The sequence below is a fragment of the Morone saxatilis genome, unplaced genomic scaffold (genome assembly GCF_004916995.1).
Source record: "Morone saxatilis isolate NCDOM2014 unplaced genomic scaffold, NCSU_SB_2.0 Contig7, whole genome shotgun sequence".
Lineage (NCBI taxonomy): Eukaryota > Metazoa > Chordata > Actinopteri > Moronidae > Morone > Morone saxatilis.
The window spans coordinates 21,889,212-21,903,961 of record NW_023340246.1 but is presented as its reverse complement, the minus strand read 5'-3'; the positions used below and the strand labels follow the sequence as shown (position 1 = coordinate 21,903,961).

At 39.6% G+C, this 14,750-nt stretch overlaps 1 protein-coding gene across 7 annotated transcripts in view; it reads left to right on the top strand.

The window, feature by feature from the left end:
• The first annotated feature begins 3,471 nt into the window (after window positions 1-3,471).
• The window catches only part of adgrg6 (adhesion G protein-coupled receptor G6), a 111,324-nt gene continuing 100,045 nt past the window's right edge, over window positions 3,472-14,750 (top strand). For 6 of the 7 annotated variants that reach the window (XM_035678379.1, XM_035678378.1, XM_035678373.1 and 3 more), the window contains exons 1-2: window positions 3,472-3,770; window positions 14,506-14,612. In XM_035678379.1, coding sequence (XP_035534272.1) covers window positions 3,769-3,770; window positions 14,506-14,612 — 109 coding nt within the window. In that variant the 5' untranslated portion in view covers window positions 3,472-3,768. The remainder of the gene's footprint in view (window positions 3,771-14,505; window positions 14,613-14,750) is intronic. The other variant, XM_035678375.1, reaches the window with a different exon arrangement.

The following is a 14,750-nucleotide window of genomic DNA, read 5'->3' as shown; positions in this document are numbered from 1 at the left end:
GGGGGGAATTTACAAACCTGAAGTTCAAAGTGTCTCAACACGACCTCCTTAAACAATCTGTCAGTGCACTGTAAAAAAGATATTCTGAAGTCGACTTTATCTTTAAAGCTGTACGATGTAACGTTTCTGTATTAAAATATAAATAAACTCTGGAGCTGGTTTCTGTATGGAGTTGAGTCGTAGTACTTCGTTGGAGACATTTGGGATAATGTGTCATTTCATTCAGGTAACGGATCCGTCGGACACGTCACAGTGAGGCAGGAAGCTGGCGAATGCGACTAAATGTAAATAAAACTTCAATTGGTTCCCTCATCTGTGATAGTTTCTGCGGTTTGGAGGAGGAATGATAACACCGTCTGAAATCAACTTCATCATTCAAAGGTCAAATACGTTATAGGTCAAAATAACTGGCAGGAAATACAGACAGTAATGAGTCAGAAAAGGTTGGCAACCAGTGGAGTAAACTGAATAAGTGACTTATTTGATGGATATTTGATATTATATTCATTAATGTTTGCTCAAAATTCATCTAAACCTCTCGTGTGTGTCTCTCTCTCTTTTCCATCATCTGCTTCTGAAATTAAAGTCTTTTTCTGTCTCACTGGGTGTATTTTGTGTCAATTTTGTCCCCGTTTGATTCTATTTTTAGGAGAAACAAATAAATCAGGTCAACGTAACGGCCAAGTTTCTACCTTTTGTGCTCCGAGTCCAGTTCCTGTACTTCCTGTTCAGTCCTCTGTCGTAAAACTGCTTTTATTTTGTGAGTGTGAGTCTGCCAGGGACATTACACAACCCTCTGTTCTTTATACCGAGTATGTTCTCTCTCATGATGTTGTGTTTTTAGAGAGGTTGGGGGGGTCAGGTCTTCAGCTCTGGGCACAAACTGACACCTTCTGTTCCACTCATATAAAAGCTGCAGGGGCCCGAAGGAAACAGGAAATGATGCAGTCCCTCAGAAAGACAGACATGTTCGTTCTGTCACAGGACGACACGAGAGCGTGTTCATCATCATCACGGTACGGTTACGTCCTGAGATCGTAACATCCAGATGTTCTTCATACCCACATAAACCCAAGTACACATCCAAATAATTCTTAATTTCTGTGTTTCTTTATGTGACAAACATCGAGTCCTTACACTTTGGGGGATCATTAATTGGACCTTTTGATAATTAATTCATTATAAATGTGGTAACATTTGTATAAAGAAGATGCATTTAAGTTACTTTATTGAGATCAATTCTGTGAACACATTTTAAATAGGTTTTAAATTAAGTTAATTGAAGTTACCTTAAAAATAAATACTTGAGTTACTTCTAATCAGTTGTTAAATCTTTCATGCTTAAATTGTTTGAGGAAACCGATATAATTTATACTTTTACTCTTTTTGTTTAAGGCCGACCCCGTAAGATGTTAAATGGACTGTACTTATATTCCGAGCCCTTAAAGCGCTTCTATCCACATTCACCCATTCATACACATTGATACAGTGAGCATTCAGGGTTCAGCATCTTCCTCAAGGACACTTTGACATGCAGCGGGAGGACAGGTTTTTGACTTCCTGTCTGTGGCTCCAAGCCCGCTGGCTCCCACTGAAGATGTGAACCTTTAAAAGCTGCTCACAGATATATAGTTTAGAAAAGGTTTCGTTTAAGAAAGGTTGAATCACTTCCTGAATCAGCTGCTCAAACAAACAGGAGGAAATAAAAGTGCATTTGTTGGGGACTATTTCCAGCGGCGGATGAATCCACATTTGGTGCTGCAGTGAGTGTCTGTGGCAGCAGGACGGCGTGTAACTGAACTACAGTGTGTGTGTTGGTGGTGAAGAGGACGAAGCTTCAGCTTGAATCTGTTTGCTGGAAATAAACACCTGTAGAGTTAAAGAGTGAAACACAAACTGATCGCAGCTCATCAGAAACTCGTCACTGGATCCATTTTTAATGTCTGACTCTTTTGCTTTTTGTGGGGGGGGTGATGGAGAGTGTCCTCGCCGGGACTCGTGGCGATGCAAATCTCTGCAGCCTCCTGCCTCCGCTCGCTCGGCTGATTTCCTGCCTGATAGAAACGTCAGAGGCAAATGAGACGCAGCTCTCGGTTCCTGCTGCCTTCACTGTCTCCATTGTCCTCCAGCTTTATCACAGTGTGTTCATCATCCATCGAATGAGACTCCCAGAGTTTAATATCGCTGCTGTTTCCTGATCTTCACAAACACTGGCACTGATTTGATCCATTAATACGTTTTATGACAGAATATCCTCAACGTGCTTATATATTTTCTATAAATCATCAATAACTCTTCTCTTCATTGACGACTTTAAACCCATCCGTCCTTTAATAATAATAATAAGTTAGTTTCACTAACTACATTTAAATTGTTGACACTGATTACATCACTTTTGAGCTAAATTAACTTCTCTGGTTTTACAGTGTAAAGTTAAATGAGTTTAACCTTAAACATGTGCAGCAGTAACATACACATTCATACAGCAGGAATATTAATACAAAAACATCCCATATAATAATAACACACTGACTGAGAACAGTGTGTTTGCTTTTCATACACTCAGCACATTTCTCTCGTCATACTTTTATACTTTTACTCGAGGTTTTGAATGCAGGGGAGGTAAAAGATGTGAACACTCACACAGTAATGATGTGATAAACGGATCCTGTGTACTTCCTGACAGCAGGTTCAGTCTTCCTCTTTAACATGCTCTCCTCCAGTGGTCCATTACTTCAGCAGCTGTAGGTCAAAGAGGACTGATCCACTCTGTGGCACAGAGCCAGAATCCAACCAAGTAAAGGTGCCAGTACCCTAAACCGTAAAAGAAGAACCTCACCAGCATCGCTGTACGCAGGCTTTTAGAAATACAGAGGACCAAAAACTGAACTTGCTAGGAGGGTTTCAGGTAGAAGTTAGCTTTTATTGTCTACCCCTTGCAATAAATACTGAGGACAAAAATCAGAACCCTAACCCGTTTCAGGCTCTGCTGTAGCATTAATCGCCCCCCATACGGAGAACAAATGGAACCAAACAGAATAATACCTGCAATTTGACCTCAATAACAGAAGCTGAAAGGTAAAAACCAATAGAACATGTTAAAATGTATATTTTATTTTGTACTATTTTATTAATTATAACTGCTATAAACACACACTGCAGTCTCACACTAATACAACCCTCAACTCTTATACTCATTCTTTCTATTTAGTTTGTTGTACTGAGAGTTTGTGCGTGTGCGTGTGTGCGTGTGTGTGTGTGTGTGTAAGTGTGTAAGTGTGTGTGTAAAGTTGGGGGGTAAGAATCTGTTTGTCTGACTTATTTTATTTTGAAATTTTGGTCTTATATCTGTCGAGCTGGATTTATTTTGACAACCTAACCGGAAGTACATCGTTTAATTCATTTGCAGCTTGACTCCGCTTCGCCTCCAACCCGCAGACTGAACAGTAACTGTTCTCTGTGCTCAGTGGAAGCATCTTCACACCGCCGCCGGGGAGTCCGGATCAGTAAAGCGAACCCACCCGAACAGGAGAGCCCCTCTCTCTCTCTCTCTCTCTCTCTCTCTGTGTCTTCCCCTCTCAGTCTCCATCTCTCTCCAAACTCTGGAGACTTTTGCGCGTCAGCGCGGCGCATTTTGGATTTTGCCGATTTGGAGTGAGAAAAGTTTGCGCGCAGCAGAATCTTGAAACTAAAAGAAGAAGTTCCCTGAGAGTTTGTGGAGAGGGAGAATGAGCCTGCAGGGGGACCAGCTGCCGCTCCAGTGAAAACATGTGAGTGCTCAGATATTCAGAAGTCGCTGTTTGATGCTGCTGATGGAAGATTTCATGTAGAAGCTTTTGTGCGTTCTGGGCGTCCAGCCGCAGGTTTCCTGCCTTTTATTCTTCCTCAAACTTGATTTTAAGAGTCCAAAAGCAACATTGAGATATAAATGTTTAGTGTTTGAACTTTTATTTCTTTGTCATGTTCCTTAAACGTGCTGAAACATCTTCACGTTGAGTTCCAGAGTTGATCCAAAGCTCCGTTTTCACACATTTAACCCTCGAATGACTTCATCCAAACCCTCATCTGGACTCTAAGTTCAGCCTCAGCAGCTCCTCTTCCTCAGTTTCAGACCTGCTGCTCATTTTAATCAAACAGGGAAAAGTTTGTTGCTTTTGAGAGTTGAAGTTGATTAATGAGGAAAATGAGAGGAAACACACAGAAAGAGTGTTTCTGTCTTTTTCTCTTCTAACCTGAGAGAGTGAACTCTCCGCTGGAAAAAAGAAAAAAATGTGTTTTCCATGATGTTATTGGCTGCCTATAGTTGCATATGTTTACAATCTGCCGCAGCAGCACACTCACTTTATTCTCTGTGGACAAAGGACAGAGTGACAGAAGGAATGAAGGTTTCTATAATGCAGAAATATAGAAATAATGCATTAATATTAACCTGCGGGATATTATAATGAGGTTTGTGAGATTTGTGTTCTCCTGTTCATTAATGACAGTGAACAGGGCCGGAACCAGGCTTTCACAAACCCTGAGGTCTGAAATAAATAGAGTCTGGATGTTTAATATGTTTCATTCAGTTTGTAAGTTATATTTCTCTACTTAAAGACAAACATCTGATCTTATTATTTGATTTATTTGTTAGTTTATGTAGCAGGAACACTGCAGGTGAACGCTGTTTGATAGGGAGGAGAGATGCATCGTGGGTTCAGAGCTTTTAAATGTAGATTTAAACAACAGAACAACGTTAAAAAAAAGAAAGTGCAGTATTTGTGTGTGTGTACTCCTCTGTGAGTGTTTTCTTTTAGGTTTAAAAAATGAAGTCTTCATAATCAATCAATAATCAAAGTTTGATCACTATAAATGACAGTCAGCCCTTATTTCTTCACTTGTTGTTCCAACTTCCAAAATATCTGATAAAAGTTAAAAATAGAGCAGCACGATACGGAAACACACTCATACGGATATCATTATAACAGATATTAGAGTTGCAACATGATTCATGAAGAGTGGGAATGATCACACTTTTAAATTCTTAATGATTTGATGAGTGTGAACCAAACAAACATGTTTTTATGTGATGTAAGATTTGTAGACCAGAACTTTTCAGATTTCAGCTTTATTAAAAAACTGCATCTGATTATTTTTTAGTATCCAGTTCTGAAGACAATAAAGTCCTAACAGTCAATCAATGATCAAACTTTGATCACTATAAATTACAGCCGACCAACTTAATGTGATAACATTTCCAATAGTCTGTTTCCTGCTCCTGCTGCCGGACCCCCGCAGCCCTCTCTGACCCCAGTAATCTGTCAGTGCACCATTAATCGTTTAGTCTGTAAAATCTCATTTGGGCAATGATGCGATGAACATTTTTTACAAAGTGACTTCAAAGAGCTTCTTTTGTCCAAAAGCCAGAGACTGTTCATCATAAATGACAAAGAAAAGCAGAACATCCTCACAGTGAGGAAGCTGCAACCAGCAAACCTTTCAACTATTTTCAATTATTGATTAATAGTTTCAATCATTGGAGCTCTAATATACGACAGTGTGAGTATGTGTATGTAACTCAGGTGTTCACTGAAAAAGTAGACACACTTTATTGCTGACGGCCTTTTTTAACTCAATAAATGTGACGAAGTAAAACATAAATAAACTATTCAAACTGAAGTCTTTATGTAGCAGCAACTCCCTTCAGGTTGTTAAAATAAGATGTCAGTGTCGTTGATTGAATCCCTACGGCCCCGCCCACAGCAGTATTGGGATATAGTGAAGTGATACGGAGCTGAACGGATCATTCAACTCAAAGAAAATCAATCAAAGACTGTTAATGTTAATGGATTGATCGTGTGATCAGAGCTCCAACGTCTCCCATGTGAGTACTGTCTCATTTTCCTCGTCTGTCTCCGAAAACTAAAAAACAACTAAACAAATCTTTTCTGACATTTTATAAAACAAACAATTCATCAGTTAATCAGTTAATCAGTTAAGCAATTGTTAGTTGTAGCGCTGCTATTGATTTATTATATCAATAATACAGGAGCATTAGATGTAATCGGTTTCAGCAATTTCTTGAGATAAAAAGGAACTTATTTAGTTTTAGTTTACAGTGTACATTTACACACACACACATATATATATATATATGTGTGTGTGTGTATTTTAGTTATTCTGAAAAAGCAAACGTTCCCACTGAGCTGTCTGATGAAAATGAATATTCCACTAATATTCCAGTTCACATGCAGCTGTGCTCCCTCTGATCAACCTGTTAGTGACGTCCTGTGGAGGAATTTCTCTCCTTTTCAAACTTATTTTAATGCAAAGAGGCAAAATGTCTCCACTCCACAGAACACAGCCTCCCTCTTTCATTCCTCCAACCACCTTCTTGAAACCTGTTGATATCAGTCTTTCATTATGTTTAAAGGTTGGTGTGTTTCTCCTTACGACCAGAACTGTGGGCTTTTCTTTTGTGCATGCAAACTGTTGGCTTGTTGGTTTGTTTACTGTGGTAAAAACCAAAAATGAGACATCTTAAGTTGACTGACTAAATAAATAATTGTGAATAAAAAGTCCAATATTTGCCTTTGAGATGTAGTGGAGCAGAAGTTTAAAGTTGTATAAAATGGAGAATACCCTAAAACCTCAATCAATAACCCGGGGTTTTATTTGGAAAAATCAAGTTGTTTATTTAAACCAGTATGAATATTACTTGTATCCAATAATATATCAATTAGGAATCATTAATTAATGATTATTAACTGCTGCACATTAATTTGGACCCTGCTTTAAATTAAGTTTTACAGTATTTTGACACATATGTCAAATTTGAGGACTAGTCCCTGTGTAGAAAAAGACATTGTTGGGGTTATTTTAGGGAAAGTCATCAGATCTTTGGTTAAAAGAACGTCGTTGTTTTAATGCCTTCAAATGTCAAAATGGGTCAAATCTGGACCCAGAGGTTGGTGATACGATACAAGACTGATGATAAAAATAATCATTTCAGAAATAAAAGAGATGAATGTACCTGTAGGGATAATACACCGATGTTAAAGTGATAGTATAAAGGTCTGCACAGTTCCACTGCAGCGATGTGATCTATCGAGGTCTGACTTTATCAAAGAAAGTGTTGTTTAAGGTGGACTCACTCGCCAGCTGTTACACAACCTGCGAAGGCGATACGCCCAGAAAACATGTTGTGGTCCCAGAAGGTTGAAGATTTGAACAAGCTGTCTTTAAAAAGGAGTCGTGAGGTGACGTCAAATAACATCCTGTTGACAGGAAGCGTGGGGCGGGGGGTGTGGGAGGGTTACCTGTCCCCCAGGTGTACGGGCGGACTACATCCCTGATACCTGAAGACACAGGTGAAGGTTTAGGTGGTAAAATTAACTTTACAGAAGCTTTTTTAAAGGAAAGTGGATGAAATGAAGAGGAGGAACAGAGGTGGAGGTTAGTGTCGGGTGGTGCAGAGAGGAATGTGGTTTAATTAAACCGAAGGGGAAGATTTGATCTCTCTACCTGCGGGTTGAGTTTGATCCTGATGACATTAGTCTGAGGATAAGAAGGAGGCATTCCCCTTATTTTCCCAGTAGTCAGTAAAACAGAAAGGCTGGGGAATCCACCGTGGTTGTTGGCTAGAGGAGACTGCCCCCTCTGCCCCCTTAACTAACCCAAACATGTGAATGTGACCTGCTGATGCAATCCCATGTCCTAAAACTGACATTTAAACACCCCTGAGTGGTTTGGCTAAACTATATTTTGTAGGAAACATACAGTAAGTGCTGCTTACTGGCTGGACGGGTGGTGGTCGCACAAAACCAGGACTTTTACACCTGAAAGAGTTCTTCTGCTGGATCTTTAAGCTACAAATCTCTGGTTAAAGGTCCAGTATGTAACACTGAGGAGGATCTGTTGGCAGAAATAGAATATAAACTATACCTTAGATTCTCTTGTACGTGTGGTTGAGTCAAGAGGGTTTCAGTTGGTTGCAATATGCAAGCTCACCACTAGATGGCACTGAAATCCTACACACTGTCATGAACGGAGTTCAGTCTCCAAGAAACCAATAGCTAGCTGTTTCCAAGGAAATGTAGAAGTAGCTATAATAAGTAATTGATAGGGACGGTGAGCAAAGTGAACAGGTTTGCAATTTTTTTTTTTTAACTTTTTTAAGTGAATAGCTTTCTCAAAAGTTATTTTCATTGGCTACTTCTGGTTGGGTTAGGTTTGGCATGATTTGGCAGATGAGAAAATAATGTTAATGGTACCCTGGTACAAATATGTCTCTTTGTTCACTAATTGGTTTGTGACTGAGCTAACTGTTCAGCTAGCTGGGAGAGCTAATGTGACTGATTAGTCCTTCAGATTAACAGTGGTAAACCCACAGAGAATTAACCCCATTTTTAGACTCTTTTATCTGCTAGTTTTGGGTTTCCTGTCTGGTTCATTCTCAGTGTTTCCAGCAGCAGGAAGCAAAGCTCTGATAAAAAAACACTTGTAAACTACTGCTGAGCAGCAACAGTTTACAGTCCTGGATATGAGGTTTTGTGCGTTCGAGCACTGGAATGGCACTCCACTGGGAGAATGAGGCTGCTCAGTCACAAGGTGGAGCCCCGGCCTAAAGCATACGCCTGATTTAATGGTGCCTGTTTTTATCTAGAATGGGAACGCATCAGTTACTAAATGAACATCATGCTGTATGGAAGAAGACTGAAACTAGTTTACTGAACTCAGCCTGCCAATAAATCAACTGAGAAGGGGGAGTAAACAGGAATTTAATGAAAGGTATCACACATCTGTGTGTCTGTCAGCTTGTTGTGCAGTTCTTCGGCCCTAGTGGCCAGTTAGCAATGAATGCAGCTTTAAAGTAATCTCTCCTGCAAACTGAGCGTAGAATAAAGAGGAGAGTAGAGACAGTACCCAAACATACTGCCACTTAATGTTCATTACTCTGTGCTAATGTTTTATGGGAGTGGAGGGGAGCGGTTTTATGTAAATACACTCAGAATGTAATTCACCAGAGAGCAAAGATTTACAACCACATGTATGACGGGAACTTGGCTGCAGTTTTGAAACCAGAGGGCTCTGTGTGGACCTCCACCAACGCTGAAAGATTCTTAAAATTGTGACACTGCAGAGACAGGGACATGGCTACAAGTTTAAGAGCTCCATTACTTCAGCCTCCACCCCCAGATTTGATTAGAATAGAAAACAGCACATGGAAGCGAGGCTGTTTATCAGACCAATACCAGATGTGGAGATTTCACCAACACACCAACGCAGCATAATGAATATGGATGAATCGTGAAGATCACAAACTCAGATCGCAATCTAAATCTAATATTTATCCCATGCTGTTGTAAGCTTTGAGATATCTTTCTAAGAATCACATAAAAAGGAAAATAATGGTTAATTGCAGCCCTACACTGCTGTAAACCACTGCGTTAAAGTTCTTTTTTCTTCATTTGAAAGTGTTTTTCTTGGTGTGAAACCCTCGGAGTGATTGTGTGATCCAGGACTTCTGGGCCACAAAATGTCTGACTGGAGGCTCGAGGGCTTGCCGGCTGCCATCCAGCCCTGCAGACACATGAATTGCTCTCTTTATGTGGTCGTGTCCGCGGCCTTGTTCGCTGACCTCGCTCCACTTGTCATTCACTCCCATTTCCATGCTGGAGATGGAGGCGGGGAGGAGGGGAAACAAGGAAACAAGACGCATGACTTGACAAAGAGGCGAGTTTTCTTTAATGTCAGGAGTTGCATGAATTTGGACACGACAAAGCCGGACGATGAAATGAAAATCGAGTTCTGTTCTTGCTGCTTTTAAATATTTATGATGCACGCACTGTGCGTCCAAGTAGGAGAAGAGTTGAGTTCACTTCAAATGACGAGAGAGTAAAAGAAAAGAAAAATTTAATTAAAAGTTCAGTACGTCTAAAACTTCACTTCTCTGTCTTCATCCTCCACCTTGTACTATTTTAATTACAGTCTAGCGTGACTGTTTAATAATTCATCAGTTTGATCAGTAAATGAGCAGCTGCCACTTCGAGTTATTCAAGCAGACTGAGATCCTCCGCTGTTCTGGAGACTAACAGAGGACTTCCTATCTCTCTAAAGGTTTAAGATCAACTAGACAAACACTGGGGAAACTTTGTGAATGAGAGTCAGCCTGTGTTACACCCATCATGAAGTCCTCTGTATGAAACTAGCTGCTGGATGGAATGATAAAAGTGTTGGTTGCTGCTGTATACGTAGGGCTGCAACCTTAAGAGGCAGAAATCACAAAACCACTGAGAATCCATCTTAAAAGGCTTCAAGCTATGTGTTTGGGGCTGGTACCGGACCAATCAGCATCCTTTGAAGAAGTACTAGCAGCTATGGGGAGTGGGCACTAGGGTCGCAGCGAGACACTTATCAGCCCCAAAGAGGTTAGCGTAGCTGCTGCTAGCATCAATTATATCAGAACTAAAGAGTAGAGCAAAGAACTTCATGGAAAAGATGTTTTTAAAAGGTCAACATTTTGGGAAAGTTCAGATGGATAACTCACTGTGTTCTAAACAGCCTTGTCCTGCATTAGAAAATATGTTGATATATTGTTCAAATTCTAAAAATACATAATATAGACATAGAATTGTAAAAAATTTTCCTAAAAGTTTTAGGAAAGTTTATTTGATGCAATATTTACAAGAAATAATCTGCTAAAGATTCATCCAAATTGCTAATTTTACACAAACCTCCTGCAGTTATGGTGTTCACTGTTTGTGTTCATTGTACAGTTTATCAGCTGTTTTGTACTGTTATTGTTACACACTAAATATATTATGAAATACCCATAAAATGGCACTTGGGTCAGTGTACTCGATGACAGAGAAGGGGTCCCTTAAAGAAGGTTGGGTACCACTGGATACAGCGTGTTAGTGATCTTAAGAGGTGTGAACTTTGGGCAAAGCCATTAGTCATTAATATGTGTAGTACATAACAGTTGAGATATTTCAATCTGAACCAAAGTGGTGGAGCAACCAGCCAATCCAAGAGCTACACTGGTGTTCCCTAATTAAAATATTTCAGTTTACAATGATAAAAGTCAGACCTGTCAGTGATCAATCACTAACGGAAACGAAGGTCGAGGATTTTTTACAAATACAATAATTAACTTTTTTAAAACCGTTTCATCCCCATTTTGTGTAATTTAGAGTGTTCTGCTACTTGATGCTGTAACTCTGTGACTCTGATGAGGAGTTGAGTTTATGTTCACGCTCTGCCGACTCTGATTGCTGCTTTTATAGCTTTGACATCACACAGCTGTCAGTTCTGTCTTTTACAGTGTGTTGACAGCAGTGACACTTAAATATGTTAAAGCCAACTCGAGATGGGCCAATGAAAATACCGAAAACATCGTTCAGATTCGGTTCACTGTGGGTCTGAAAGTTGGTGGTTTGGGTGGAAATCTGTGTTGAAGCAGAGGAGATTGTACGCTGATGGTGACATTTGCCTGCTTAGAAACACTTATTTTCATGTGGCCTTCTAACTGCTAATGCACATAATGTGGTTGAATCATATAGCCGAAGCCGCTTCTGCTTGTTAAACTCATTGCTGAATAGCGAAGTTACCCTTTATTTATGTGCTTAAGTTACGTAAAATAACTTTTAAAATAAACTGGATGAGTTATTTCAACTCAACCTGTTTGAGCTCCAACAATTTAAGCATGAAAAAAGATTTTATTTGAGTCCAAGTATCTCAGGTATTTATTGTTAAGGTAACTTAGATAAACTCCGTTAATTGTATTATATATTGTATATTGCATTTCTCCAAACTTATTTAAAATATGTTATTTATCTGAGTAAAGTAAGACTACCTTTAATGCACACTGTAACATGATGAGTTAATTCAACTCAAACTGTTTGATTTGAGTTAATACATTTGAATACATAAATTTGTTTATCGGTTTCCTCAAATATTTTTTGAATGCTTAAATTGTTTTAATTGTTGTTTTTCTTAAACTTTGAGAAATGGTGCATATGAATGTCATAAAGTAAGACTACCTTTAATGCACATTACTATTCTTCTTTATGCCAATGTTACCACTTAAGTTAAATTTACAGGATTAACACCATAAACTTCACTAAATACTGTAATACTGTGTCAAAATGTATCTCCAGGAACTAACTGTGACACGTGTTATTTAATGAGATACGGACAGAAAGGTTATGGGGCAGACACATTATCCCCTCACCAGATAAGACAACTTGTCAGATAAGCTGCAGGGTCACATCAACTTAAACTTCCTTAATGCACCTTGAGCTGCCAAACGCTACATGTTTTTGGGCGTCAGCCTCTAAAAAGCCGCCTCTGGGCGTTCTGTGGAAATGGGGTGGTTTTCAGGTCTTTTTCGTCCCAGGACACAAACAACAGCAGCTGGGTTGAGTAACAGCACACGCCGTGTTGAGATAAATCGAGATTTGTTATTTTTTCACCACACCAACGAGAGTGGAGCTGGGTTTATCTGCCAAATGCAATAAACACGTACAGGCTGATGTCATACCAACACTGGCTGTCAGAGGCTGATACAGATACTGTTATTCATGGGAAGCTGATTTTATTTTAGAAGAAAACAGATCAAATATTCCAAATTTTTCCACCAATCTTTTACTTTTTTAAGGGTAGAAAAGCTTCATTCAAACAACATTCAAAATAAACTCAAATGAGTGTACAATGATTAATAAGTCAAATAGAAAATGTGTGTAACTGTACAGAACTCAACTATGTCAGAGAGACAGAAACACAGAAATATCTTGATCATGTTTCTCTGATGAGCTTCGGCACCGAACCCTCATCAACTATACATGACGAACTCCTTCCACCTTTTGTTTTAATCTCTGGCGAGCGGACGAGAGCTCCTCGACCTCTGTCAAGGCGAATGAGAGATGAACTCGGGCGTCAGACGGCTGACAGCCAGTGTCACACTCAGGTGTCAGTCCCTTAATTATATGTGTGTGTGTGTGTGTGTGTGTGATAGATGGGCAGGATCCAAACAGAGCTGATGGGTAATAACAACATGAAGGCGCTGCTCTGACCTCGTCAGACATTTGAATGATTTATAGCTGAACTGAAGTGTGTAGTGTAAATGTCTTTATTTTTTATTTTATTTTCAAAAATCCGAAAACCTTAAAAATATTAAACCCACTATATACAGAAGTTTAACTGGTTATGAAACAGTCTCGATTTATTACTGATGTCTCTAAATGAGCTCCATGAACACAGACAATGAGAGAGAAGATTGAATATATATATTAATATATAATATATACTATAGAATTATTGTCGGATTCCCCTTGAAATTAATTAAACAAGGCGGTAGAAACATTGCCGCTTTTGTCCACAGGGGGAGTCAGAATCAACATGGAATGAAGGCTCCTTGTTGCTGCTTTAAGTTCAAATTAAAATGATTTAAAAACCAAAGCAGAAAATCTTTACAGTGCAGAAGCTGCAACTCTAAAACGATGATAACAAAAGTTAATGGCTAATCATTACGTACCTGACATAACTAATCTGTGTGAGTGTCTATGATCAGACTGTTGTGAAACCAAAAGTATACACGTTACTGAAGGAAATACAGTTTATACATTTATTATGTTACAGATGCACAAATAATCAGTTCTACTCAAGTTCTATAAATTCCATCAGATGATGGTTCAGTGGGTTCAATACAGTCGCAGTAAACTGAGTTCTATTAATCTGTACATCACTGTGTATGAGCACATGTTGGATTTATGTCTGAACTGTTGGAGTTCTCCTTCTGGTGGAGGTCCACATTATGTCTCCTGAACTCACAGGGATGAGACAGCAAACACATGCATTTACAAAAGTATTAATTTACAGAAACTCTTCATGTTATGAGGTTAATATTGAGCAGCTTTTAATTAATAAAAAAAACAGGACATCGTGAACATTTCTCTCTTCCATTCTCATGACGACTCGTCTCATCAGCAGCTCAAAGAGTCTGTTACCTCGTTACAACATCATCGCCACCTGAAATATACCACGGACGGTCATTAGCAGCAGGCTTGTTGTTATTTTCCTTCACATGAACTATTGTGTAAAAATAAACATTATTAATTTCAAATGAACAGTACCTAATATTATTCTGCATACAGTACTGAGGGGGGCCAGTGGGGCGGGGGCAGTGGTTGTATCTGGGGGTTGGTTGGTGTTGTGTGGAGGATCAAATGTTCAGTTACATTATGACATCCTTTGTTGTCTTTGTGTTGATTATCCTGGCATACGACATAAAGGTTATGGAAGCTGATTCAACTGCGCAAAAATAAAGTGATGATGATGATGAAACCTTCAGAGACGAAGCAGCTGACTCGTTGAAGGTTTGAGTGTGTGTGCTTGTGTGTGTCGGTGTGAGCGTAAACAAGCTAAATCACACACTCGTCTGAATATGAAGAGTATGTTGATGGCTGGTGTGAAGACCACAACAAGCTCATATTGTTCTGACTGCTCCCCCCTCTGTTCCTGCAGGGAGTCCTGTACAGGCGGCGGCGGCGGCGGAGGAGAAGGAGGAGGAAGGTGGAGGCTCCGTCATGTTGTCCCTGTCATCCTGCTGTGGATGATTCTGCCCAGGCACGGTAGGAACCCGGCTCGGCCTCCACGTGGTCTCTCCTTCAGATCAGAGCAGGAAGCGTCAGGGCAGATTTAATGTGTTTAACTGACAGGAGGAAATGAAAGTTGCTCTCACAGCTGTGAAACTGATAAAGAGTCAATAA